A 27462-nucleotide genomic window follows, 5' to 3' on the forward strand; every position below is an offset into this window, starting at 1 on the left:
ATTCCTGACATTTAGACTTTGTTTGTTGTATTGAACTTAACTTCACAGCGCCTTCAGAAGCAGTAATTTTATTTCTTTTTCAGGCTTGTTTTGGGTTTAGCACCCAGAAATAGCTCTGCTAATGGTGTCATTCTGGGCAGCAGTGTAAAATGTTGTTAGGTATTACTGAGCCTTCACAGGAGTGGTGTCTTTGCATCTAAACTTGACCCCTGTGGCTGCTGAGCCGTTGTTATCTGGGCTGTCCACACCCCTCCTGCACAGCTCCCAGGGCCCTGATAACTCACTGCTGTGTAAACAAGGGCTCCCCACTGCACCACAACCAAAGCTGCTCCTCTGCTCCTGCTTCTAAGCTTTTTAGTCTTAATTTCTAGCAGAAACAGCATGAGTGATTGCAAATAAAACGGTGCCGTGTGTAGAGGTAATGGGCTTTGGTTGTAACCGGTGGAAAACACATTGATTATGAGAATAGGGTAACTCATGATGTGGGATTGGCATTGAAAAAAATTTATAAAAAGCGTCAAGGTGGAAAAAAAAAAACCAAAACCTGAATGAGCATGGACAGTTGGGAGGGAAGTGAGAAGAGCCACTGGTATTTGTTAGTGCCTTTCCTAGAAGGGCAGCCACCAGCCAAAGGGGCTGTGGCCACTGGGTGAGAGCTGAGCCCAGGAGTCCCTGGAGCAAATCATGGGATTGGGAAGCTGCAGAGGGAATTTGTGGAAGGCAAAACATACAGCCAAGCCAAGCAGGAGGAAATGCCCTGTGGTTTCTAGGAAATACCAGACTGTCTCCTGTGTTGGAAGCAGCGTGTGCCTGGCTCACATTTGGAATCTTGTACCTGGCATGGACTGGGAAATGTAAGAGCTTAACTCGCCTCCAGGCATTCATGTACTTGTCTCTATTTAGATATCTGTGTAGGATAGGTTGGACTCCATCTTTTTGAGGTTTTTTCCCAACCTTAAAGATCCTATGATTGCATAAAGTGTAAGAACCAGTGAATTCTGGGGCTGCAGAAACATCTGGAGTATGAAAAGCAGGAAACATCTGTTCCATGTAACTCACAAACTGAACCCGTTTTACTTGAGTGTTGCAAACAGAATTTAACTTGGTCTTTAACTTTGAGGTGCATGGTGATAGTTGGAGTAAATGGTGGAGCCTTTTGTATTTTCCTTGCATTAAAACACAAACAACTTTGTCAGCAGCAAAGAGCACGACAGGGATGGAAAGTGGCTGTGGCCACTGGGAAATAAGAACTGGTAATGAGAACTGGAAGTGCTGTGGGACTTCTTCAGTAGCCAGGTGTCAGCACTGCTGAATTATTCTTAATGGTTTTGTAGTCTTAAGGCAGCATTCTTTAGGTGTGCAAAATTAAGGAAACAAGTAAACATGCAATCTCTTTTTCCCCCCAATAGTATGAAGGAATTCTACATATTAAATATGGTATTTCTTAATTATTGTTTCTTTGTGCATGCTGCCTGAAAAGGAAGAGTTGTGTTCTAGTCCAGCAACGTGTTCTGCTCAGTGAGCTGGAGGCAGAGGGTACTTGCAAAGGGAGAAAAATCCTTGCATTTTTCCAAGGGCAGGTGGAAAACCATGTAATTTGCTGTCAGATAAAATCTTGATAAGCAAAACTGATCTGGAGCTGAAAGCCATGTTTGTATTTGTTCAGGGTAATGAAGGTGAAAGAGACCAACAGTTAATTATCTGCTCCCAGTGTAGGATTTCAGGAGCTCTTGAAGCTCCTTGAATAGCTCTGCACAACTGCAGGGCTGGGTTGACATTGGTGTGCTGCAAATCTGGGGTGCCAGCACTGACCCACTTCTCTCCCTGGAACACTGAGAGCCTGGGATCCACTCATTCCTTCTTAGGAAAGCAGCAGATCCATGGAATAACAGCAGTCAGGAAAGGAGAGGTCAGAGTAAAACGAAGCAAACCCACTGTGGTCTGTCCTGGGTTGGGTTTGGATGTTACATCTGTTTGAAGAAGGCTTTTTGTGTCTGGTCCTGTGGTTATTTATTTATTTATGTATTTATGCATTTTATTTTGAATGTCTTCCAAAGAAAGCTTGCAAAAAAAAAAAAAAAAAAAGGATCATCTTATTAAACTCAGGAAAAGAGCAGTGGAGTTGATGTTTGCCTGCTGTGCTTGAGGAGATGAAATATCATTCCCAGCACAATTCCTTGTGCTTGCATAGGTGCTTTGAGAAGCTCTGTGCAACCTGAGATAAGAACAGTATTAAAGCAGCGTGGAGTTCCTGAAACCAGGGAGTCATCTCCAACCTCTGGGATCCTTTATTTGCCCAGGAAAACAATTACTGTAATTATTGTTCAGAGAATTACTGCACAGAGAATTGTCGCTCCGACTCCACAGCAGTTCTTCGTGTTCAAGTTCATTTCCCAGCCGAGTTTAACTGTCAGATTCCAAGCCATTATTGCCAGTAAAACCTGTTAATCCCTCAGCCAGGGGCTGGAGCACTGACTGGAGGTGTTTTTTGCAGGACCAGCTGAGAAAATGCTTCTCCAGGCAGCCTCCGGGGGCGAAGGACACGGACACGCTGGTGCAGGAGCCCGACAGCCAGTACGGCACCTGGAACGAGCAGCGGCACAGCAGCGACAGGTGAGCGAGGGGGAAGGCTGCCATCCCACCTGCCCACACTGCTTTCATGCTGGAGTGGCCTTAAAGGTCTTCTCATTCCAGGCCTCAGCCTTGGGACACCTTCTGCTAGAGCTGGGTGCTCCAAGCCCTGTTCTTGGACACTTCTGTTGGTGAACTACAATCATTAAATTAAAATCACATACACAGAATTATGCATATAACAACATCTCTTGCTTGCAAAGTTTGAGATTTCTTTTTCCAGTAAACCTGTTTAAATTCATCTTCTTGCACTCAAAGTCTAATTTTCAAAGTTCTGTTTGCTTTGGCCAAAGCATCCTCTTATCAAATCTCTTATGTTAACCAAGTCCAAAATCCATCATCTGTCTTGTGTCCCCCAACATTCTAACACATTCCTATTTGTTTTTAAGTCTGATTTTCTGTCATTGCGTTTCATTTAAAAATACTACCAGGTTGGGTAAATGGCAAAATCCCTCTGGAATAGCAGAGTGGCAAAATCCCTCTGGGGCTCAGGTGGGGTGACTCAGGGTGCATCTCTCCATGCCCATATCTCAGACTCTCAAGTGTTTTATTGGGGGTGAAGTGGAGGATGAAATGGAATATCAGCTGAGTGAAACTGATATTGAGTATTGCTGATGCTTTTCTGTTCTTAGAATGATTTAGTGAAATAAACCTAGAGCAGCAAAGTGTGAGGTTTTTTATAGTTCACACCTGTTGTGTAAATTGCAGCTTGATCTACCCTGAACTTGTATCATGTCTGCTCAGTGTGGTATGAAAATAGCATTTTATCTGGTTTCTAATGCTATATTTGTTGGGATTTTACAGCAGACATTAATGTCAATTACGTTTGGTTTGTTCTGCACTTGAGAACTGTGTGCTCTGAATATTTTTATTGCTTATGAAATCAGGGTAAGGACCAGCTTGAGGTTCGGCAGCCAAGTGAGTGCCAACAGTGACAGCCAGGCTGCTGTAAAATTAACTTGGATTCCAGGATGGTACAGACATTTCTGAGATCAGTTTCTTAACAAAGGTGCTTGTCTCAGCTTCACAGCAGACAGCACTGGAGAGTTATTTCAATCCATCCATCCTGATTAGAACAGCTCCACCTAAACATTCCGGTTCACTGGAGGATTGGACTCAATCCCATGTGCTGGAATTTTGTTTGCACTGCAAGAAGTGTTTAGATTTTGCCTTTTTTAAAGTATAATGGTGACAGTGTAGAGACTCTTCAGCATTTTGCCACCCCATTGCTCTGCTTTATTTTGACTTAACAGCTCATTGCAGGGGAATTACTGCTGTATTAATTCAGGCACTTGAAGAGAAATGAGATTAATGTACTTCTAAATAATGGAAGTCTTCCTGGAATGTATTGAACGTGCATTTTGTCTGCAGTTTATTTTGGATAAGTCCCTGCCAGGAGCAGTGCAGACATTCTCCTCACGTTGCTGTGGGTGCTCTGAGCAGGGCTCTGCCTTTGGTGCCTCCTCCTCACCCCAGCTGGAGGCAGAAACTCTCAGGAGATGTTGATGGTTCAGTTTTCCTGTTTGGCCTGGCTGCCTTCCCTGGGAGGAAGGCAGGGAAGGCACAAGGGTGTCACATCCTGCAGGGACCAAAGGGTGTCACAGCCTCCTGCTGTGCTGGGGGAACCTCCAGCCTGGGGCATTTCCCACTATTGCAGCCATGCAGGGATTATTTTAGGAGTGTTCCATTAGTGCTTCTGTGAATGACCTCATCTTCATGGAATCACAGAGTGCTTAAGGGTGGAAAAGACCTCCAAGATCTCTGAGTCCAACCTTCACCTGAGTCCCACTGTGGCCATTCAGCCAGGCAGTGCCACCTCTGCTTGGCGTTTGGACACTTCCAGGGATGGCGACTCCACTGCTTCTCTGGGAGAGGAAGGGAATTCTGAAATCAAAGGCCAGAACTTCATGGCAACAGGATGAACACTGTCCTTTTCCTAGATGAGCTTTTGGAAGGTGAAGGAAGGAGTATTTTCCTCTAGAACTGAGTCACTGCTGGAATTAGCATAAGGACCTCCTCCAGTGGGCTTTGGCCAGTAACTCCTTGGGATGGACAGGGATGAAAGCATCTTCTCCCATTTGGAGGCATTAATTGGATTTTTCTTAGTTTATCTAAAAGATTTTAATTTTTTTCAAGTGCTTGAATAAATTTTTTCTGAGTTGGCACTGTAGAAAACTCTTTTAGGTTAGAACAATCTTCATAAGGAAAATTATTGTTTTTTACAGGAAAGGAATTGGTTTTAGATGGTGGAGCCATACAGCTCTGACTCCTCATTTCACAGGCTGAAGCAACACCTTTTTATTCCCTCTATACACTGTCTTGCAAGAACTAATTAAATTTAATTGCAGTTGGAAGTGAGGATTGCTGTCAGTTTATTTTCCATTGTGATAACCATCCTGCTGGGTTTGTGTGCTCCACGTGAGGCATGATTTCTCAGAGAAGTGTCTGTAAATGTACCTGTGGAGCATCAGGGGCAGCTCATGGATATGCTCACAAACCCTAAAATCTTAATGAAGTAATAGAAAGAGGTGCATGATACATCTCAGTAATGAGAACTGAAAATATGTTTTCAGTTTCATTTTTCTGAAGGGAATTTTCCCCCTAATTAGCTGTTCACTGGAAAGAATTCACTGCACATAACTGGGTTTGGACTCCAGGAATCCTTCCCACATTTGGGGATGAGCTGTGCCATGGGGGTTGGTGTATGGGGCTGTAATTGTGCAGAAACTCCAAAGGAAAATCCATTTGGAAGGTTTGGCAATGAGGAACCACCAATCAATGTTAATTCAGCTGGATTTCTATCACATCTTGCTCTCAGATATTTCAGTTTTAAAAACCTCAGTGAATTGTATCAGCTGCAGCCCTGGGGTGTAGCAGGGAAGAGACTTTTTGGAGATGTTCAAATCCAACAGGATCCTTTCAACACACACTGTAATTTCCATGAAAGGTCCTGCAGATTGTCCCTCCTCTCTCCATTCTTCCATGCTGCAGTGGCTCTAAAGCCTAATGCTGCAGATACCAAATGTCATTTGAAGCAAAAACCCTGGACAAAAACTTTCCCCCAGAGCTCATTAGTGCCATTCTTAATTATCCTGGGGCCCACTGGTGAGGGAGGGGAGCAGCATTCCCTCTGCTTGTGTGCTGGAAACCCTCTGGGCAGTGTCTGCTCTGCCAGACTGGACATTGTGCCGTGTGCTGGTGCTGATGGAATGCTGTTTTCCAGCAGAGAACTCCTAAGTGGTTTTCTCCTGGGATTGCTGTACCAAATACTGAGGTTTATTGCTTAAAAGATGTACATATGTTGATATATACACTGGGTTTTTAGGTTTAGAACAGTTTTCCTAAATATGTGCCCAAGAAATGCTGCTTAGTGGCAAATCACTTCTATCAAGAGGAGAAAAAATAATCAGAGCTAAATCCTTTAAGTTTTGGGTTTTTTTCAAGCTGGGAGTTAGAAGCAAGGCAGCCCAATTTTTACTGGCAGTAGAGTCTTCCTGTTTCAAGGAAAGGCAGACAACTGTGTCCAGCTTTCAGACCTGACCCTGCAGCTCGTTCCTGTCAGTGCAGGCCACGGGAGGAATTTTAGGAACACACTGGGAGCATCCCAGCAGCGGGGAGCAGGGGCTGCTGCCCTCCTTGGTGAGGCAGGAAAAGCTTTGCCCATGGAGCCCTGCCTTAGGCTGCCACCTGGTGCCCAGCTCTCTTCAGCTCCAGCATTCCTGAAGGAAAAACTCCTCTGGCTGGGTGGAATCCACCCCAGTCCCCAAGACACCATGAATCCAAGGGGTGAGGGCTTGTGGTGGTGTTCACAGGGGTCTTAGGGTGAGGGAAGAGATGAGGCTCTGACTCCATGTTTCAGAAGGCTTGATTTATTATTTTATGATATATATTATATTAAAACTATACTAAAAGAACAGAAGAAAGGATTTCATCAGAAGGCTGGCTAAGAATAGAAGAAGAATGCTAACAGAGGCTTGTGACTGATGGAGACAGTCTGAGCCAGCTGGGCTGTGATTGGTAATTAATTAGAAACAACCACATGAGACCAATCCCAGATGCACCTGTTGCATTCCACAGCAGCAGATAACCATTGTTTACATTTTGTTCCTGAGACCTCTCAGCTTCTCAGGAGGAAAAATCCTAAGGGAAGGATATTCATAAAACATATCTGTGACAAGGGTTGCGCCTGCAGAAGGGATGCACTCCAACTTTCTGTTCCACTTTTATTTAACCCCTGCTGACCATGTGTGATCCAGCCTGGCCTTGCAGGTCTCTGTTTGCCCTGAACTCTCACAGATCCCATTTGCTCCACTTGCAGCTTTGTGGGAGAATCTCCCTCCCTGGACAATGAGGTGGTGTCGGGGCGGAAGCAGCCCGCGGGCAGCCACCCGTCCTCGCTGTCCTCGCAGGCAGAGCCTCCCTCCCTGCCTGAGCACCATGACTTCTCCAAAGAGCAAAGGAGCACCAGCCTGGACCGTTCCAGCACGGACATGGACTCCACTGATGGCACTGATGTGCCTCCTGCAGGGGACACGCTCCCTGAGGACAAGAGTTATTTCTCCTTCATTGATGTAAGTTGCCATCGTGTGTTCCCTCAGCTAAGCCCTCCACAGTTCCTTCTGGAAACTTTGCAACCAGTTTTGCCCTGCCTTTCCCACTCTGAATTTTGCCAGATGTTTTCCTGGCTGAAAAGTTTAGGATCAAAACTACAGAGTTCTTCTAAGTCTCTGTGGTGTTTAGGTTCTGAGAGATTCCATAAAGCTGCTGGCCTTGGATAATCAATCATGGAATCCCAGACTGGTTTGGATTGGAAGGGATCTTAAAGCTCATCCAGTTCCACCCTCATCCACACTTTCCACTAGAACAAATTTTCTCCAAGCCCCATCCAACCTGGTCTTGGACACTTCCAGAGATGAATATTGGAAGCATAATTAAATAACACAAACAGTCAGTGACTGCTGTGCTGTCAGCCATGCAGATTTAACTCTGTAAGGACCTTCACTAATATTTTTCTTATTTACAATTGGTTTCTTTCCATAGTAGCTCACAGTTGCATTTTAAAGGATTTTTTTTATGTTGAAGAATCTTGCAGTTGGTGTAAAACCAGGAGTTCCTGGCCATACACAGTTAATGATGTCTAGTGCTGCAAGAAATTAGTTTGGAAAATCCCTCTAAGATCATTGAATCCAGCTGTTCCCCTAGCACTGCCAAGACCACCACCACCATGTCCCCAGGTGCCACATCCACACAGTGTTTTAACACTTGCAGAAGGTTTTGTTTTGTCCCTGGACCACTAAAGGTGTCTCTGTAAAACATTAATAGCTCTGAGTGCAGCTGGCAAATGCTGTGTGAAAAATATCTTATTCCTGACCTGAAATCTTTTGAAAAAAGGAACAAACCCACATCTTTTGGAGAAGGGGAGGCTCAGGGATATTAGGTGGTTACAGGCAAATCTGTAAAAGCACATTGCTTTAAGCAAGTAAATAAATTACAGCTCCTTATTTTGCTCTATAAATGTTACTGTTTATTGGATGTCTTGGAAATGACTGAGCACAGAAGGTTTCTGAACGCTGGGACACTAAGCCTAGAGTGTCCTTGTTGCTGGTGAGTGGCTTTGAGTGTTTGTGGCTGGCAGGGAAGCTGCAGCTCTGCTCTCCAAGGGAATTTTGTGTAGTTGTTCTTTTTAGATCCCAGTCTTGGGATGTACCTTCAGCTGCTACCAGCTAGCAAGGCCTGTGTTCATAAAACACTCTAGGAACTAAACTCCTGATTATTGCAGTTATTTTTATATTAATTTGGTGCAAATTATTCATGCAACACAGGTATCCACAGCCTAGAGAGATCAAAGGATTACACCCAGTTAGTCACCAAGTGCCATGTCCTCATCATACACTCTCTTTACTATGATTTTAAGTGACCACAATAATAATAATCAGACAAATAGCCATTTTAATTGGTGAATGCAATCGAGTGGGTTGGGATTCCACTGTGGAGGAGCTGGGGCTCATTCCCAGGTGTGTGTTTGTGCAGCACACAGATGTCCTGGACTCCAGTGCTCTGAAGACTCGGGTGCAGCTGAGCAAGAAGCGCCGGTGCCGGGCGCCCGCGTCGCACTCGCTGCGCAGGAGCAGAGGGCTGGACCTGGAGAACAGGTTCTCCTTGACAGAAGAGTCAGACAATGGCTGGATGTTCAAAGATTCCACAGGTAACCCCTCAGCTACCTGCAGTAATTGGTTGTGGTCAGCTTGGGTGTGAAGCCAGGAGTTGGTAAAATGTGTTTTTTAAATATTGCCCTTCATTCCTGGTTGAGTGCAGGAAGAGATGTTGGACAAGGCAGACATGAAAAGCCAGCTCATGGTTTCCCCCTCTGCTTTTTTTTTTTTTTTAAAACAATAAATTAGAAGAGAAGAAAACTATGCAACAGGAAGATTCTGAGGAGGAAGACAAGATCCAGCACACTCCGAGGTCATCTTCTGTGCAAGCCCAGAGACTGCCTGTGTTCCCAGGGATGGATCACTCTGTTCTCAAGGTGAGCTCAGGCAGAGCCCAGTAGGTGGGAGGTAAACCAGTTCAGTACCTGCAGGTGCTTTATAAGGAATCCCCACCAATTCAGTACCTGCAGGTTGTTCTATAAGGAATCCCCTCACTCATTTCAGGGAATTTTTTTGTTTTGATAAATCTGGAGTGATCTGTGCTGCATTCCAAAAAAAAAAAAAAAAAATCCTGGATGCTGGCTTAAAAGGCTTTCTTTATTTTTATATTTAGGCCCAGCTGAGGAAAAGACAGGAGTCTGAGAGCACTGGTGACACCAGCTCTGCTCAGCTCTTCAAGTCCCCCAAAGCACAGCTCGGCACTCCCGGCAGCAGAGTGCTGCCCTCCAGTGTGGAAAAGGAGGACAGGTGAGAGAATCCAAGCTCTTCTTGGTGGAAGGAAAAAATAATGCAACAAGCTGTACATTCCTTTTTTGTTGGTGTTGTTGTTGTTTCTGTCGGGAGTTTTCATAATGAAAGAATAAAGAGGTTTTGGTTTTTTTGTTTTTTTAATATCTTAGGTCAGAAGAAAAGTCTCCTCAGTGGCTGAAGGAGCTGAAATCAAAGAAGAGACAGAGCCATTATGAGAATCAGGTTTGAAAAGGTACTTGGGTAGGAAGGGGGGCTTTGCTGGGTGCAGGTGTGCAGTGACAAACTCACATTTCCTGTGCTGTGTTGGTGTCACCCCTGTGGCCCCACCAACACTGCCCTTACCCTGCCCTGTGCACCAGGGATGACAGGGACTGCTGCCCCTCCACTCCCAGTCACAGTTCCACTGATTCTCTGCACATAATTTGATTTCCATAACCCTCGCTCTGTTGGAATTTCAAAGTTTGAAAACTTTGTGTGGTTTCAGCACAATTCTGGGTGGCTCTTAAGCATTTAATGCATTAAATAGACACAACCAAGGTGGCACTACAACAGAAAACACATTTTAAAGTTTTCCTGTTCCAGCTAACCATATCACACCCTTCCTTCTGTTTTCCTTTCCAGACAGTGATTCTAACTAGGAGAAGATAAAGAAGTTTAACAGAAGCCTTAACTCATCTGAACCTAAACCCCCATGTCATGTTGCTGCTGTTTGCTTCCTGCCTCAACTGCTCTGTGCATGGTGCCTTCCTGTTTTGTGGAGAAAAGCTGCTTCAATTCATAGTCAAATACAAAGCTGTGTCTGTCAGGTCAGGGGGGACAGTGGCACTTCAGAGCTGCCTGCCAGGAGAACCCCCCTGGGTCACGGTCAGCACTTCAGAAAGTCTTGGAAAACAGAGATATTTGGGAGTGCTGTGATCCAGGGAACTCCCCTTGCTAGGTGTTCACCTCTGGGAGTTGTGTCTGGCTGGGCTTTGTGTTTGTTTATGAAAATAATAATTTTAATCAAATTTTTTTCTTTTTTTTTTTTTTTTTTTTTGGTGAACAAATAGTAAGCTCCTATTTAGAATGAAATTTGTGGAAGGTGAGAGTGGAAGAACAAATCATGTTTACTGCCATATTGAAAAAGGAAACTTGATTATTTTTTGTAAAATGTATTTTTGATTGGCTTGTATTTACATGTGATCTGCTGACCTGGCAGATGGAGATAATTTTTAGATGAACAAAATGTTAACTTTTGTCACTCTTGAAGTGGTATATTCTGTGTTTTGTCAGCATGTGGAATAATTGCTTCATTGGAATGTCTTTCCTAAAAAGGATCAAGCAATAATGTCAACCAGTTCTCTTTAAAAAAAAAAAAAAGTAAAAATATGTAAATACTGTTTTTATAACAAAAAAGGAAGGGAAGAGGGAGGATGTTACACTCATATCAGGGTTCCAGTTAATTGTTGAATGTCACTTTAATAGCAGTTCAGATAGTCCCACTTCATATTTTTATTTGTTAATCTGTAAATACCAGGTTTAAGTTTTTATTTTTATGCTGATTTTGTGGGATAACCTAAATGTGATCTTCAGTTTCTCAGATGATTTCCTGTCTTTCCTTTGGCAAGATGTGCTGATAGCAGAGTAGAGATCTCCTGGACCACACGGGTGTTTGGGTATCCCTAATTCTCAGATATTCACTGTCTCTGGACACTCATTCTGAACCACCAACCACCATGGCCATGGAGGACAGACTCGATTCTTGCCCCAGATAAGTGCTCTTTCAGTAAATAACCTTTAAAAGCGTGGTAGCCCAGGGAGGGAGGTGACTCCAGGTGTTCCTCAGGCTCAACCAGGAAAATATGGAAGAGGGAAAAGCAGAGTGGAGAGCTCTCCTCACCTGGCAGAGCTCCTTGGGCTGCACTCCCCACGTCCTGCTGAGGGGCTCCTCTGGATACAAACCATAAAGCACCAGCACTTCAGCTCCTTTTCCTTTTTGTCTTTTTTTTTTTTTCCCAATCAGCGTTTCGGGAGCGCGGCTCCCATGGGGCCTGCCCAGGCCAGTGTCTGTCAGGCTTGGAGCTGCCAAAACCATGTGCCAATTCACCTCATGGAGGAGTCACAGGGGGGGGATTTGCAGTCCCAGTCTGCAGGAAATAGCAGCAGGATGAAATAGCAGCAGGATGGCAGGAGACAAGTCCCATCTGCACATCTCTCGCTCCTGGATTTATTCCGGTGGCAGCTCCCTGTGCTCCCTGGAGATGAGATGGAGACGTCTGTCTGATGTAAAAGTCTTCTTCCCCTGTTGCTTTGCTCTGTTTCTCATGGGAGCTGTTGCCAGTGTTAGTTTGGCAGCCCCTCTGCTTCCCCACAGAGCAGTGATGCCCAGGATTCTGATGGAATTTTTGGGATGGGCCGTGTCGGTGCAGCCACCACCATTGCCCAGCTCCTTTTCAAACCTTGCACAGATTTCCTTCCCTCTCCTTTAGGTGATGGTGGAAAAGGTGACTCTTGGTGTGGTTTTTTGGGGTATATTCCTGTGGCAGCACCCAAGGGTTCCACGGTGTGTGACACTCACCTGGGGCAGCCTGAGCAGCAGGTGCAGGTGAGGAGGAGGATGGTGGCTGTTCTCACTCACAGCAGGTAGGGCCTCCCATGTCCAGAAATCAGTCCCTGCTCACAGGAACATCCCCACAGGCTGCATTTTCCACTTCCACAGGTGACAGTGTTGTGTTCCCAGCAGTTGGAGGATTTACTGGTTCTTGGTCTAGGCCAGAAATTCTGTAACTGTTTGTGTTGAGGAAACTGAGGGGATTGACACGAGGTTTCCACACAGCCCTTGAATGTGTTTGCATTTCCACATCTGCTTGGACAATGCACTGAAATTACTGTATTGAGTAGTTTAACCTACTACTGAGAAGTGTTTAATGCTTAAATGTCTAATTAAAGAGCATCTTTAGAATGTTGTTGAATGGGAAAGTGTTTTTTTCTGCTCTGTTATTTCTTTATATTGTACATGGATTAAATATTGACTTCCTTCTCTTCGGGTTATCGCTCTGTAATAAAAGATATATAAATATGTTATTACTTCTTAAATGATAGAACAGACTGTAATACACTTTATATAATTCTATTTTAATTCCAAATAATGCTTCTTGGAATTTTTTGTGCTTTCACTTTTGTTGCCATGTGCTTTTTCCTGCTGTTTATTGGAGATGGAAGTGAGCTCTAAGGTTCCTTCAGATGTGCTGCTTTCTCCACTCCTGGATCCTGCCCTGGAGCAGGTTCAGCTCTTGTCCAAAAAGTGATGCTGAAGGTGATGGAGGTCCTGTAATTTCCTTTATCTCTCCCCTCACAGCTCCTCAGCTGTTTCTGCTTGCTTAAAAAGCCACATCAATATTGGGTTTTAAAGGTGGGGGGATGTGTTTTGTGGAATTCAGGAACACTTTCTGACTGCCCTCCTCTCGTGATCCCCAGCAATCCCTGCTCCAGGTGTTGTGTCAGGGACTTGCACAGCTACTCCACTGCTTTTTATTGGAATTACCAATTGTGGATTTCTCCCTTTTTATTTTTCTGTTTGCAAATTCACCTTTTTAACATCTGCGAATCTTCAATTTGTTCCTCATCCACCAGAGCCTTTCGCTTCCTGCAGAGAAAGGAGCAGTGCTTGGTTTTCCAAACTTTGACATCCCCAAACTTTATTCCATAGGACTTAACCCCCACACACCATCCCCTTTCCACTCCCACAGAAGTTTGTTTCACCCTGTTCCTTGTTTGCAAACTGAAACGCACGTGGGGCAGATTTGGGAATACAAAGTGTGACCTGTAGCAGGTTTGGAGCAGCAAATCCCAGATTTCTGCAGGGGTGGTGTGTTTCAGGGGCAGGTGGGCAGTTCTGGGGTGCTGCTCTGCCTCACGAGGTGTATCCAGGTTCAGAACCTCTGGGGTGAGTTCCCAGAGCTGTCACTGCTGTCCCCAAGCCAGCTCTGGGGGTAAAACAAACTATTCCAGTGAAATCCAGAGCTGTCACCATAGCTGCTCCCTGTCAGCACCTCCCTGAAGGACACTGGAGCAAGAGCAGCTGCAGCCAAGTGAGGGAAGTGTTGGATCCATCCCTTCAGCCCAGTGCTGAGAAGGAAAAACAGGTATTTGCTTTAATTCCTTTTAAAAATGGACTTTCAGGAGGTGAAGGCTTTTGAGGCCAGGTTGGACAGGGTTTGTAGCAACCTGGTCTAGTGGAAGGTTGGGGGAGCAGGGAGGCAGAATGAGATGAGCTTTGAGGTCCCTTCCAACCCAAATAATCCTGTGATTCTATGAAACCACTTCTGTGGAGCTTTAAAGGGATTTGGGGTGTTCTGGCAAGGACTGCAGAGTCCAGGCCTAGTTCTGCTCACCCTGGGAGTGGAGAGAGTGGAGGGTGGGGATCCTTCCCCAGCCGGTGGTGAGCTGTTCCATAGCTGTCCTCTTCACTCAAATATAAATGTATTGCAAAAATATAATCTGGAATAACTTCTGATTCTTCTGGTGGGGTTGGTAGAGGAGGGAAGCCAAGGTCTGGTGGTTTATGGGTTTTTCTCATTCCATATTAAATAAAATTGTTCAAATCTGGTTTTGAAGGAGCTCTTGTGGAGATAAAGCTTTTATGTTGCTCCACATAGCCCTATAGAGTCTGTCAATCTGGGTCCCAATAAATACATAGATAGAAATCACATAGATAAGTGTGATAGAAATCCTATATTTTGTGTTAGACAGTTTCCTAGGGAATAAAGATACTCTGGCTGCTGTATTTTGTTCTGCACCATTACAGTTCCAATTTAGCTTTGCCAGGTATTAACAAAAAGAAAAAAAATCTATTTTCCAGCAGTCATTTTTCAAAGGGATTTAAGAGGCTGACAGTGAGAGGAAATTGAGGTCTGTTTGGGAGAGGCATCAAGGAGATCCAATGCCCCTTCTGTCATGTTTTTGGAATTGCCTTGACAGTGTGGAGAGCTGGGAGAGGCAGATCCAGGGCCCTGAGGCTGTGGCAGAGCTGGGTGAATGAGGCTGCTGGGAAGGAAGGGACCGGCACAGTAAATTCTGTGTTTCTCATTTGTTGGGGGCAGCTGATGTTGTGTTTGGTGAGACAGAAATGAATCCACTCCTCCTCAGACTGTGCCTGTTGGAGCTGTGGCACAGCTCTGATGGGGACAGCAAATCTTCATCAGGAGCCACAGATGGGCAGAGTGAGGAAGGGTCAGCTGGAGACACCTGGGTCATCCCTGTCACACCAGGCCTGGAGCATCACCCAGCAAGGACAGGGATGGGGTGGGGCTGAGGGGCCTCATTCTAACACATACAATAGGAGAGGTTTCCATCCCTCTCCCATTCAGTTTGTGCATTCACTTTTCTGGCAATTTCAGTTAAGATTTAGCAGGTTGGTTTCAAGATGAGCCACACTGAGAGGTAGAAAAACCTGCAAGGGCCGTAGTAAATGGGGATATGTGCAGCTGAATAAAATGTTCCCTGAGGAATCAGGATGGTTTGGGTCTGAGGGGACTCTCAGAGGTGAAGAGGGAATCAGGCCTGCTACCAGCAGAGTGAAATGTTCCCAGTTTGGTGCCTGGTGTGAAGTGCTCCCAGTTTGATGCCTTACATCACCCTGTGCATGTGAAGATGCACAAACCCTTGTGCCAGGCTCCAGAAATGCCTCATCACACACCCCAGGATGTGTTCCCACCCTGTTCCTGGGAAATGCTGGGCAGGGAGCCAGACTGGGGGCAGACAAAGAAATGGAACTCTATGGAGAGAACCTGCTTAGGGCCAAAGTTCCAGCAAGAACACCACTCTGGAAATGCTGAGCTACTCCAGCTGAGCTCCCAGAGCTGACCCCAGCATTGCATCACACCTTGCACGGAGCCCTCACAAACAGAGACATTTTACCTGGGTTTTGCTTCATGCTGCTCCCAGTTTCCAGGCTAAACCTTCCCCAGGTGTGTTTGTAGCTTGGGGTTCAGCTCGTTTGGTTGAAGGTAAATCAGCTGGAGAGGGTGCAATGGGTGCAGAGTTACCTGGATAAGGGAAGGCTGGAGTTGGGAGCAGATCCTGCCAGTGGGAGAGGAGTGCCAGGAGCTGGGGCTGTTTATTGCAGAGGCTCCTGAGGAACCTGAGTGTCCCACCTTCCATGGAGCCCTCACAAATGGGGCCATTTTGCCCGGTTTTTGCTTCGTGCTGCTCTCAGTTTCCAGGCTAAAACTTTCCCAGGGGTGTTTTGTAGGTTGGGATTCAGCTCAACTCTCCCCAGGTGTGTTTGCAGGCTGGGATTCAGCTCAGCCCTCCCCAGGTGTGTTTGTAGGTTGGGGTTCAGCTCAACCCTCCCCAGGTGTGCTTGTAGGTTGGGATTCAGCTTGGTTGGTTGGTTGAAGGTAAATCATCTGGGCAGGATGTGGTGGGTGCAGAGCTTCCCACAAAGCTGCTCCTGGATAAGGGAGGCTGGAGATCCTTCCAGTGGGAGAGGGCTCCTAGGAGCTGGGGCTGTTGATTGCTTTGGGGTGCACAGAGGCTCCTGAGGAACCTGGGTGTCCCACCTTGCACAGAGCCCTCACGATCGGGGCCGTTTTGCCCGGTTTTTGCTTCGTGCTGCTCTCCGTTTCCAGGCTAAACCCTCCCTGGCGAACTGCTGATGGCAGAGTTTTCCAGAGAAGCTGGCAAGAAGCAGCGTGAACGTGCTGATGTGAGTTTGGCCGCTAATCTGCTGTCCACCGAGCGGCCCGCGTGCGAGGGACGGCCGGGAGAGCTCGGGGTGGCGTTTCCATGGCCCGCCCGCGCTCCCCGCGCTATTGAGCCGGGATCTCATGGCTGGAATTCCGTGGACGCAGCTGCTGCATCAGCGCCCGCCCGGCGAATTCTGCTGCTCTGGTCAGAAGCAACCCCATAAATAGCGGGGCCGCCCGCGCCGCCCGGCACAGCGGAACCACACGGACAGGTTAGCGCTGCTGGGACTGCAAAGGGGCCTCCACAAAGAGTTGGTGTTGTCTGAGTCTGAGTCAGACGCACGGGGTTTGGCGAGAAGTGAAGCTGCAGGGTTTGATTCAGGATGTTATCAAGCTCCTTTATTCGTCTCTTAAGCCCCTCGTTGGCGTGGCGTGTTCCAATGTTGGAGCAGAGTTTCATGGATGTTCCTGGAGAGTGAAGAGGGGGCTCTCAGCTCTCACTGCCATCCCCTCCCCGGCCGAGGCAGCAGAGCAGCTCCAGCTGCCGGGTTTGGTGTCCCCTGGGATGCTGGAGCAAGGGAGAGGTGTCAGGTTTATGTTGTGGGGAAAGATGTCAGCAGCTGGAGGCTGAGAGATTCCTGCTGGGGACAAAGGCGGGGCTGTGAGGTGGGAGTTCAGTGGCAACTGGGTGAGCTGCCCTGGGCAGAGGGCTCTGTGTCCCTTGGGATGTGGCTCAGTCCAGTCCTTTGGGTGCCTGGGTGAGGATTTGTGTGCAGGAGGGAGAGGAGGATGGATAACAGAGCTTTTACATCCCTGGGGATTTATGCACTGGGGTCTGTGCTAACCCCTGCTGCCTGTTCTGTGCCAGCTTCATCCTCTGTGTTTCATTATCAGCTGTAAATCCTGGTCCCTCCGCCTTAACCTCCTGCAATTTGGGTTTTCCAGGCACAATGACCGAGCAGCAAAGTCCCCCCGAGCAGATGGCGACTGGGGAGGGCGCTGGCGAGCGAGGTGGCACCTACAAGGTATACTGGGCTATACTGGGGACAACTGGATGTTGGGTGGAGCTATGGGATGCCAGGCTGGAACCAGTGCTGGGGACAGGAGTGGCCTCCAGCTCTCCCACAGCAGCAGTGGGTGGTGGCCCTGCTCTGGTGCTGAGCCTGGGGGGCTGCAGGCTGGGAAGCAGCTGGGGCTGGGGATCTGCTGCTGCTGCTGCCTGCAGGAGGGACACTGCTCCCTGCCTGCGTGGCTGCCAAGGACATTGGCTGGCCAGGCTGCTGTGCAGCTGCCCAGGGGTTTAATCCAGGAGATGAAGCATCCCAGCACAGCAGGATCAGCTGTGGGCCCAGGCATTGAAACTCCCCAGGTGTATTTGTAGGTTGGGATTCAGCTCAACCCTCCCCAGGTGTGTTTGCAGGTTGGGGTTCAGCTCAGCCCTCCCCAGCTGTGTTTGCAGGTTGGGGTTCAGCTCAGCCTTCCCCAGGTGTGTTTGCAGGTTGGGGTTCAGCTCATATGTTGGTTGAAGGTAAATCAGCTGGGCAGGATGTGGTAGGTGCAGAGCTTCCCACAAAGCTGCTCCTGGATAAGGGAAGGCTGGAGGTGGGAGCAGATCCTGCCAGTGGGAGAGGAGTGCCAGGAGCTGGGGCTGTTTATTGCTTTGGGGTGCACAGAGGCCCCTGAGGAAGCTGGGTGTCACCTCTGTCCCTTGAGCCCCCCATTATGTGATGTGTGTAGGAGGCTCTGCCCTCGTCCCAGACTCAGGTGTTGCAGCTGGGACCCCTTTGGGGCAGTGACAGGGGGTGCCTGGTCACCCCACTGACCCTCCTGGTCCCTGAATGGTGCTGGGCACCCTGGCCCTGCCCCATGCCATGCTCTGGCCACTGGGATTGGCTCCAGCCCATCCTGCAGCTCAGCTGAGAGCAGGGCAGCCTGGGGAGGCACTGGGGTCTCTGCACCTGGCAGGGCTCAGAAGGAAACACTGAATAAAGAGCTCGTGCCAGGCCAGGGCAAGGGGATGGTTGGATCTGGAGGGAGCAGTGATAAGGAAATGATAATGAGCAATGACCAGGCTGGGGGTAGGAGAGGCAGCCCATGGCTCAGGAATTATCTTAGCCCAAACCTTTCAAGTTTCCAGTGCTGTGTTTGAGCTGTTTTTCAGCCTGTCATGGACAGAATTCCAGCTTGTGCTGGAACACACACCCTTGGCTGGAGCTCTGTCAGAGGCACTGGCAGGACCCAGCTCTGCCGGGCAAGGAGTGACATTGGCACAGGACGGCCGGGATGGAGGGACACTGCCAGAGCCCTTTGATCACTGCTGCCCCCATTTCCTAGGGTGTTCCCCCGCTGTGGTGGCTGACAGGGTCTCTCCCCACCTTAGATTACAATCTACGAGCTGGAGAATTTCCAGGGGAAAAGATGTGAGCTGACAGAGGAGCTGCCCAACATCACCGAGAAGGAGATGGAGAAGGTGGGCTCCATCCAGGTGGAGTCTGGCCCGTAAGTCTGGGGTGGGGAAGGTGGAGCAGCCCCAGGGGTGGCAGGGAGAGCACCCCCTGACCCTGGGCTCCTGCAGGTGGCTGGGCTTCGAGCGCCAGGCCTATGCTGGGGAGCAGTTCGTGCTGGAGAAGGGCGACTACCCCCGCTGGGACTCGTGGTCCAACAGCCACAGCAGCGACAGCCTGATGTCCATCCGGCCCCTCCAGATTGTGAGTGGGGCTGTGCTGGGGTGGCCACAGTGCTGGGGACCACCAGGGGACAGCCCCTGAGCCGCCCTTTCCCCCAGGACAGCGCTGACCACAAGATCCACCTGTTTGAGAACGCGGGCTACACCGGGCGCAAGATGGAGATTGTGGATGACGACGTGCCCAGCCTGTGGGCCCACGGCTTCCAGGACCGGGTGGCCAGCGTCAAGGCCCTGAATGGAACGTAAGGATGGGCACACAGGGGGCACCCCAACAGCTTCCTGCCCCTGGCACTCTGGTTGGTCTCCCCAGGGTGGTGGCAGGGGCCGTGGTTCTGCTCCCATGGTGCTGCTCGTGCCCATCGTGTCCCTTGTCCCCTCCCTGCTGCCACCTTTTCCCTGGCCCACAAGGAGTAACAGGCACCATGGCAATGTCGCTGGGGCTGGATGATGGCTCCCTGCCCTAACCCACCACCCGAGCTGTGGTGCCTTCTCCATGAACTCTCCATCCCCTCCTGGCACACAGCATTTCCCACCTGGGCACTGCAGCCTGTGCTGTGGCACTTGGTGACACAGGAGTGGCCTTGGGCAGCATCACCTGGCTGTGGCAGGCAGGGATGGGGATACTGGGATGGGGATGGGGACACTGGGATGGGGATGGGAGCACTGGGATGGGGGTGGGGACAGGGGCACTGGGATGGGGACAGGGGCACTGAGACTGGGATGGGGACACTGGAATTGGGACACGGGGATGGGGGCAATGGGATGGGAATGGGGGCACTGGGACAGGGATGGGGACACTGCCCCTGCTCTGGGGGCTGTGTGGGGGTGGGGCAGGGGCACTGGGATGGGGACAGGGGCACTGAGACTGGGATGGGGACACTGGAATTGGGACACGGGGATGGGGGCAATGGGATGGGAATGGGGGCACTGGGACAGGGATGGGGACACTGCCCCTGCTCTGGGGGCTGTGTGGGTGTGGGGTGGGCACTGCTGAGCACTGCCCTGATCCCCACAGGTGGGTGGGCTACGAGTACCCCGGGTACCGGGGCCGCCAGCACGTCTTTGAGAAGGGCGAGTACCGGCACTGGAACGAGTGGGACGCCAACCAGCCCCTGATCCAGTCCGTGCGCCGCGTGCGGGACCAGCAGTGGCACCAGCGCGGCTCCTTCGAGAACAGCTGAGGGGGCCCGAGCCCGCCGGGGCCGCTCCAGGGCTCCCCCCGCTGCTGCTGCCGTGACCGTGGTGTTCTCTTTGTGCAAAAACCTCAATAAAGCTCTGAGCTGGAGCCTGCCGGGGCCTGCCTGGTCCTGGGGCTGAGGGAGGGGATGGGGACGGGGACGGGGACGGGGATGGGGATGGGGATGGGGATGGGGCCGGGGATGGGGATGGGGCCGTGCCCAGCAAACCCCGCACAGGGCAGAGCGGGGAGTGCCAGTGTTTGCAGTGTTACATAAAGGCTGCAGCTTTCCTAAAACAACCCCCGGTGCTGCCGTGTCAGGGTTTTTCCAGCAGCTCTGTCCCTTTTCACAGTGGCTCCTGCCCGCTCCCAGGGCTGCTGGCCAGTCCCAGGGCAGGGAGGGCGCCGGGGGGATGTGGAGTGGCCATCCCTGGGTGGTGCCAGGCCCTGTGCTCATCCCGTGGTGGGATGGCTGTGCCCAGCCTCAGCGTCCTGCAGGGGCTCCAGCCTGTCCCCAGGGAAGTTTCCCACAGTCCTGGGGTGGTTTCTCCCACGGGAATGAGCTCTGCCATGGGGGGGCTGTCCTAGGGGCAGAGGTGGGGGTTCAGGGGTGCCACAGGGTGCTTGTGGGACACTGAGCTGCCCTGGCACTGCCCTTCCCCAGGGGCCACGCTTGGGGACACTCTGGGCTGGAGCAGAGATGGGAGATGGGCTTGAGTCCCCCTGAGGGCTTTGTGCAGGTCCCTGAGCAACCCCCCAGGAGCTTTTCCCTTTGGAGAGGGGTTGGTGGCTGTGGAAGGCAAGGGCCTGGCCCCCAGAGGCAGAGGCTGCTTCCAGAACAGTCCCTGGGGCTGCCACAGCCAGGGCTGGGGTGAGCTAAACCAGCCCAGCCAAGGGAGGGGATCACTGGGGCCGTGCTGAGCTGCTGAGGGGATGGGATGTGGCTGCAGGGCTGCACTGGGACCTGGGACAGATCCATGAGGGTCCAGGGCTCGGGACTGACTGAATGGATTAAGCCAGGAGATGGGGAGGGCAGTGCTGGGTCCATCTGTGGGGCTGCAGCAGGAGACACGGGCAAGAAAGGAGGGCTCCAGGGCTGGGAATGCTGGAAGCTCTGGATCACACCCTGGCCTGTCCATGGCCTGATGGGTTCCTTGCAGAGCTGCAAGGTCACCTTGGCCCCTCTGGCCCTGGAAACTCCATCACCTGGAGCTGGGGCAGCTGCAGAGCCCAGGGATTGGCCCCACACCCGTCACTGCCAGGGTGGGCTCTGGTGACAACACCCTGGGGGTGACTCTGTGCAGCCATCCTGGGGCAGGCCATGGGGCAGGGGTGACCCTGGGGGGCTGCAGCCCCTCCCCTGCCATGGGAGGTGCTGTGTGGGGCAGGTGTGGGTCTGTTCATGCTGGGTGACGCTTGCTGGGGTGACAGGGGGACCCAGCTCCTCTGTGGGGTGAAGGGGGCTGTGGGTGCTGCACAGCAGCAGTGTCCCCTCTCTGTGAAACCTCTTTTGCTGCAGCCCCAGCCCCGTGCAGCCCCTGGCTCAGCACAGGGGGCTTGCACTGCTGCCCTCACCCCCAGCCCTGTGCTGCCCATCCAGCCACATCCCGCGGGGACGTGTGAGCCCTTTGTGACCTCAGCTTTGTCCTGGAGTCACCGAGGGACCCCTGGGGTGCTTCTCCTTCTCCCAAAGGAGCCCAACACCCAAGCCTGAGCTGCCCCACTGCAGGTGATGGAGTATCCAGGGCCAGAGGGGCCAAGGTGGCCCCACAGCTTTGCAAGGCAGAGCAGCCCCAGCCCCTGCCTGTCCCCGGCGCCCCGGGCCGGTGTCGGGAAGGGGCTCCCGCGGTGCCCCCGGTGCTGGCACAGCCCCGGGCCGCTGCAGACGGGCAGAGCCAGACGCTGCCCAGCGCTTTGGGGCGTTTTATCTCGCATGGAAAGAGCCGAGCTCAGCAGCCCCGCTGGCGGCTGCCGGGCTGGCGGGGGGATCAGGGCCCTGGCCCCGGAGCGGGGCTGGCGGGGCTTTGTTGGCCCGGCCCGCCCCGGCTCTTGGCACGCGTTCGGCTGATGCTTGCAAAGTCCAAATCTCCTCGCCACCAAGCCGACAAAGCGGGTGACTCGAATGTGACAGGTAATGAAATAACTCGGGCTTGGTGCTCGGGCAGACAAAGGCTGCGGCGGATCAGCTGACCCTGGTTTTCATTGGGGTTTAATCCAGCATTCTCGCTTTGAATCGGGCTTTAACTATTTTGTAAATAGTTTTGGCACCTCTCTGCTGCGGCTCGGTATAAATTCCACCTCCCGGCCCCGGCCCGTCACTGGCTCAAGCGGGTACTGGTATAACTGGTAAGACTTTGCTATTTATTGTCCTCTCTTTTGCCGTAGCCTCCTGCCGACCCCCGGGGCCGGGGTCCCTTCCCGGTGCCCGAGCCGGGGACAGCCCCGTCCCCGCAGCCCAAAGCAGGGCATCCCACCCGGCCACGGCTCCGGTTCTTTGTGTCAGGAATGAGTTTTCACCCGATTTGGAGCTGCTCAGATACTGAGGGTCCCTCTGGGCTTGAGGACGGGGCTCCTTCCCGGGAGTGGCAGTGCCAGGCTAGGACAGGAGGGCTCGGCACAGGCTCTGGGGCTGGGCTGGCTCTGGGGTGCTTCTCTCCATCACCCCTTCCAGCACACACCTGGGACCAGGACGCCCGTCTGGGCAGGGACAGCAGGGAATGCTCGGCCACAGGGCCTGGGCTCCACTGGGAATGATTTAGGAATTGCCTGGGCTCACAGTTCCCTGTGCTGCAGACCCCGGGCAGGTCCCAAGGAGCATTGCCTGTGCTCTGGGCCTGGGGAGGTTTGGGGTGCTGAGCAGCCCTCAGCAGAGTTTGTCCCTGGCACCTCCAGGCTGAGCCCATCCTGCTGCAAGCCCTGGTCCCACCACCCTCTTCCCTGGGCAAACTGCAGGATAAGGACGGGGGCATGGACACAGGGCTCTGAGCAGGGTCCCCAGCGTGTCCTCACAGGGCATTTAACAGATTTTAACCTGCTGAGCTTCCCTCCCAAGGCAGCAGACACCCCAGCTGATGATGGCTTCCGAGCACCAAATGCCAGCCTCCAAGCAGCAGCAAGCCAGCTCCAAGGTCAGTGGGACACTGCCCAGCCCTGCGGGGGGACCAGGGCACCCTCAGCCTCTCGGGGTGCCCAAATCATACCCGGAGGCACTGCTGGGAGCAGCTGGTGCCAAGCACGGCTCCTGCTGAGCCTTTGCAGCAGGACCCGGGGATGGGAACGGGAATTTTTTGGCGTCCCACAGCCCCAGGGCAGGTGGAGCGGCTGGGAACAGATCAAGTGCTGATCTCCCACCACCGCTGCAGAAACAATAGATCTGTCCCCAGCGCCGCTGGTCCCTGAGATCTGTGCCGGGCTGGTGGCCCCGGGGCTGTCCCCGAGCTGTCCCCAGTGTCTGGGTCCCCGTGTCCCTCTGGTGGCTGCGGTGCTCCAGCCACAGCCCGAGCCCCTGAGCTGTTCGCTGCCCGCTGTGAGCGTGGCCATCCCTCGGCCAGGGGCACCGGGGCACTGGGACAGAGCTGCCAGGGCCTCCTGGGCACCCGTGAGTGAGACCTGCATCCTCAGGGGGATGGCTTCCACCTGCAGGCTCCTTAAAAGCCTCTGGGGTGCAGTTTTGGGAGAGGGAGAGGTCTGGGCTGCTGCAGATGTGCTGCCCAGTGGTGGGGACAGCGTGTGGCCCCCGTAGCGGTGGCAGGAGCAGGTGACAGCCGTGCTGAGGTGCTGCTCCCTTCCAGATTGCCATCTTCGAGCAGGAGAACTTCCAGGGCCGCTGCCATGAGCTCAGCGGGGCCTGCCCCAACCTGAAGGAAGCCGGCGTGGACAAAGTGGGCTCCATCCTGGTGCACTCCGGACCGTACGTGAGGGCCCTGGGGGAGGGAGGGAGGGAGGGAGGGGCTGGCCAGGAGGGGTCTCCCCGCTGCCACACCCGCATTGCAGCGCGGATTTCCCGCGGCCATCGCCGCCGAGCCGCTCGCCCAGCCCGCCCCAGAGAGTGCCCGGTGCCGGCAGGTGAGCAGAGGGACCCAGAGGGTGACCAGGGGGTGGCACTGTCACCTGGACAGGCTGAGAGTGGAGGGGTGTGGGTATGGGTGTGGGCAGAGACCACAGCGTTACCCCCAGTTTGGTTTCCCTCCCTCTGGGAGCAGGGACAGGTGAGACTGGGACCTGTTTGTCCCCTCTCCCCACCTGCTGGCCCCGTGGGTGTTCTCCGGGCAAGGGAGAGCCCTGAAAAACCCCTGGAGAGTTCCCAGTGCTGCTCCCAGAACCACGGGGCAGCTGGTGGGAGCACAGCCCCAGCTGGGACATTCGGGTGATCCCGCGAGTGCCCGAGGATGGGCGGCCACCACAGCGGGAAGCCCTGAGATGCCACTGCTGGCCGGAGGCACCGCAGCCCCGCCTGGCACCTCCCTGGCACCTCTCCCGCCCCGGCTGGGGCTCGGCCCGGCCTATCCCCGCTCCTCTGCCCCCTCTAAAGCGCGTGCCCTGCTCTCTTCCAGCTGGGTGGGCTACGAGCAGGCAAGCTGCAAAGGGGAGCAGTTTGTGTTTGAGAAGGGGGAGTACCCCCGCTGGGACTCCTGGACCAACAGCCGGAGAAGCGACAGCATCACTTCCCTGAGACCCATCAAAGTGGTGAGAGCACCCAGACAGCCACTACCCACCCGCCAGACCAAGGTCTGCAGCCAGAAGTCTTCCCCAGCCTTCCCCCGCCCTCCCCAGCCCCGCGGGCGGAGGGGCACCCCCTCCTGCCACCCTCGCCCCAGCCCTCGGGGCCCGGGGAGCCGTGGGGGGGTCGGAGGGGGCGCGGGGACGGGGGCGGTGGCAGGTGACCCCAGAGCCGAGGACGTCTGCTGGTAAGTCTGGCAGTGCCCGCAGGCAGCGGCTCTGTGAGCCCGACGGATGGATGGAGGGATGGATGGAGGGATGGATGGATGGATGGATGGATGGATGGATGGATGGATGGATGGATGGAGGGATGGATGGATGGATGGATGGAGGGATGCGGAGCACCCCCGGCACGGTGCCCGCCCTGGCCTCGGGTTCCCCACAGCCCTGGGCTCTGCCCCCCCTGCCCAGCCCCGCGGGGCCGGCGGCGGCTGAGCCCCGTCTCTGCTCTCCCGGCTGCAGGACAGCCAGGAGCACAAGATCGTGCTGTACGAAAACCCCAGCTTCACCGGCAAGAAGATCGAAATCATAGACGACGATGTGCCCAGCTTCCACGCACACGGCTACCAGGAGAAGGTCTCGTCCGTGCGGGTGCAGAGCGGAACGTGAGTACCGGGGCCGGCGGGGGCGGCGCCCGAGCATCCCCGCGGGCGATGCTTGGGGCGCGTGTGTTGTACGACCCCTCTCCTCGTTTGCCTTGCCAGGTGGGTGGGATACCAGTACCCTGGCTACCGGGGCTACCAGTACCTGTTTGAAAAGGGGGACTACAAGGACAGCTCAGACTTCGGCGCTCAGCACCCCCAGATCCAGTCGGTCAGGCGCATCCGGGACATGCAGTGGCACCAGCGCGGTGCCTACCACCCCACCAACTAAAGCCCCCGGCCCGTGCCGGGGCGCGGGGAGCGGAGCAAGCGTTCCCCCGGCCGCCGCTGTGCCCCCGCGGCCTCGCCTCCCGCCTCCCCCCGTGTGATGCCCGCGCTGCCGAAGCAACTCAATAAAGCTTGGAGTTTCAAAGTCCCAGCTCTGCCCTTTGATCCGCGGCGTGCGGAGGGACCCCGCTGGCGGGATGGGATGCCCGCCCTGCCCTCCCGTGCTCCTGGCTGGGGAGGGGGCCAGGATGCTCTCGGTGCCACCCAGCGCCGGTGCCATCGGTGCTGGCGGGTCACCCGAGTGTCCGGGTGAGGGAGGTGACCAGGGGGCTCTGGGGCTCAGCCCTGTCCCGGGTGACATCCTGCTGCGGGGACAAAGGTGTCCCCTGAGCACCGGGGCAGGTGTCACAGGTGCCGGGGGGCCTCGGGAAGGAATTTCCCTCTCGGTCGGGGCACTTCCAAGGCGAATAATGGCACTCGTTAATAGGCTCTGAAAGCTCTAATTAGTATCAACGCTTTAATTTAGCAGTCACGGTGCTAGAGGATGCCTTTGTCATGTCATAAACCGGGCAAAGGAAGCGGGGGAGCGCAGCCGCACCTGCGTGGCCGGGGCTCCGTGCGGTGACAGAGGCGGTGGCAGAGGCGGTGGCTCGGTCCCCTCCGGCAGCGGGACGTGGCCGTGGCAGCCGCTCAGTGTCACTGCGGCTGTGTGGGCACGGGTGAGGGGCACCCGCGGCCTCTGCCGCTCTCCCGGCCCTGCAGGGACCCTCCTGGCTGCGGGGTTTGGGTGTGAATCTCCGCAAACCCGGGATGCTCAGGGAGTCAGGGATGCACAGCATCCTCCTCGTCAGCTCCCGCACCCATCGGCGCGGAGCGGGGGGGTTTGCCCCCGAATCCTGCGTGTTCCAGAGGCTTTTCCCGGAGGAAAAGCTGAGCTCCAGGGGAAGCCCCCGGCCGGCACAGCCCAGCCCAGCCCAAGGGCAGTGGCCAGCCCGAGCCATCGCTCGCCACACGCTGCTGTGAAATGCCAGCTCCTCGGCGAGGCTGTGCGGAAAGCTGCGCCTTTCCCTCCCCAGGGAGGACTCAGGATCATCCCAGACCCGAAGGTTTTAGTGAAAAATGGGATTTTAGCGGTAGCAGCGGCGGCTCAGTGCGTGCCAGCGGCTGATGGGGGGCAAAGTGCTGAAAGAGCAGCGGGGTGGGGAGCAGAGACCCCAAATCACGGAGCCAGAGATTCCCGGCCGTGGAACCCTGGAATGATTTGGGTTGGAAGGGAATTTAAAGCTCATCTCGTTCGGCTACCCAGCCGTGGGCAGGGCCCCCTTCCACCTGCCCAGGTCACCCCAAGCCCTCTCCAGCCCCACAGTCGGGGGCCGGGGCAGCTCCCGCGGGGACGGCTCTGGGTGGGCTGGGAGAATTCTGGGGGAAAAACCACCGAAAGCAGAAGTGGAAAATATGAACGAGCCCAGAGCATCTCCTGTGGGACCTGCTGGGGGAAATTCCTCCTCTGGTGGCTGGGTGCACGCAGGTGGGCGCCCTCGGGTCACCTGGAAGCATCTTCAGCTCTGCCGAGGAGGGTTTTTCCCTCGCTGGCTCTGGGGAAATGTGCTGAGAGAATAATTTGTTTTTTTAAAAATTTTTATTCAAAAGCAGAAGATCGCCTCCGTCCCACGCCCGCTCCGAGCGCCATCTGGCTCGCTGCTGCCGCGCTCGTCGCCTCGCAGCTCGGAGCCCCCCGGGCACCCCAGCCGCGTCCGTGTCCCTGTCCCCTCCCTCCCGCTGGCCACCGTGTCCCGCTGCTGCCGGGGCT

The 27462-nt window shown here is 53.4% G+C and overlaps 3 protein-coding genes across 8 annotated transcripts in view; all 3 read left to right on the forward strand.

The window, feature by feature from the left end:
- KIAA1671 (KIAA1671 ortholog) overlaps positions 1–12608 on the forward strand; it is a 65436-nt gene extending 52828 nt beyond the window's left edge. For all 4 annotated transcript variants that reach the window (XM_071445235.1, XM_071445238.1, XM_071445237.1 and 1 more), the window contains 7 exons: positions 2495–2613; positions 6950–7202; positions 8662–8836; positions 9033–9160; positions 9397–9530; positions 9683–9765; positions 10155–12608. In XM_071445235.1, the coding sequence (XP_071301336.1) occupies positions 2495–2613; positions 6950–7202; positions 8662–8836; positions 9033–9160; positions 9397–9530; positions 9683–9761 (888 nt within the window). In that variant the 3' untranslated portion in view covers positions 9762–9765; positions 10155–12608. The remainder of the gene's footprint in view (positions 1–2494; positions 2614–6949; positions 7203–8661; positions 8837–9032; positions 9161–9396; positions 9531–9682; positions 9766–10154) is intronic.
- Positions 12609–16242: 3634 nt separating this feature from the next.
- CRYBB3 (crystallin beta B3) lies at positions 16243–20172 on the forward strand. Its single transcript, XM_071445262.1, has 6 exons — positions 16243–16473; positions 17147–17226; positions 18582–18700; positions 18777–18909; positions 18987–19129; positions 19903–20172. Exons 2-6 carry the CDS (start codon positions 17152–17154, stop codon positions 20066–20068), a joined length of 636 nt encoding a protein of 211 aa, XP_071301363.1. The 5' UTR covers positions 16243–16473; positions 17147–17151; the 3' UTR covers positions 20069–20172.
- A 2754-nt stretch (positions 20173–22926) lies between these two features.
- CRYBB2 (crystallin beta B2) lies at positions 22927–25797 on the forward strand. 3 transcript variants are annotated; one of them, XR_011681966.1, is made up of 5 exons: positions 22927–23192; positions 23856–23974; positions 24618–24971; positions 25246–25388; positions 25488–25627. XR_011681966.1 is itself a non-coding variant. In XM_071445261.1 (5 exons), exons 1-5 carry the CDS (start codon positions 23136–23138, stop codon positions 25654–25656), a joined length of 621 nt encoding a protein of 206 aa, XP_071301362.1. In that variant the 5' UTR covers positions 22939–23135; the 3' UTR covers positions 25657–25797. The 3 variants fall into 3 exon arrangements, 2 of the variants coding, with proteins under 2 accessions (XP_071301362.1, XP_071301361.1); XM_071445261.1 differs by having other exon boundaries at positions 22939–23192; positions 24618–24750; positions 25488–25797; XM_071445260.1 differs by having other exon boundaries at positions 22941–23192; positions 24618–24792; positions 25488–25797.
- Positions 25798–27462: the final 1665 nt, after the last annotated feature.

The sequence above is a fragment of the Agelaius tricolor genome, unplaced genomic scaffold (assembly GCF_023055355.1).
Source record: "Agelaius tricolor isolate 1412-34295 unplaced genomic scaffold, bAgeTri1.0.p SCAF_20, whole genome shotgun sequence".
Taxonomy (NCBI): domain Eukaryota; kingdom Metazoa; phylum Chordata; class Aves; order Passeriformes; family Icteridae; genus Agelaius; species Agelaius tricolor.

Coding starts and splice junctions, on each gene's coding strand:
- CRYBB3 (XM_071445262.1), top strand. CDS start 17,152: ATGACCGAGCAGCAAAGTCCCCCCGAGCAGATGGCGACTGGGGAGGGC. Junction 18,701..18,776: donor ATCCAGGTGGAGTCTGGCCC/GTAAGTCTGGGG, acceptor GGGCTCCTGCAG/GTGGCTGGGCTTCGAGCGCC. Junction 18,910..18,986: donor CCATCCGGCCCCTCCAGATT/GTGAGTGGGGCT, acceptor CCTTTCCCCCAG/GACAGCGCTGACCACAAGAT.
- CRYBB2 (XM_071445260.1), top strand. CDS start 23,136: ATGATGGCTTCCGAGCACCAAATGCCAGCCTCCAAGCAGCAGCAAGCC. Junction 23,193..23,855: donor AGCAGCAAGCCAGCTCCAAG/GTCAGTGGGACA, acceptor GCTCCCTTCCAG/ATTGCCATCTTCGAGCAGGA. Junction 24,793..25,245: donor TACCCACCCGCCAGACCAAG/GTCTGCAGCCAG, acceptor TCCCGGCTGCAG/GACAGCCAGGAGCACAAGAT.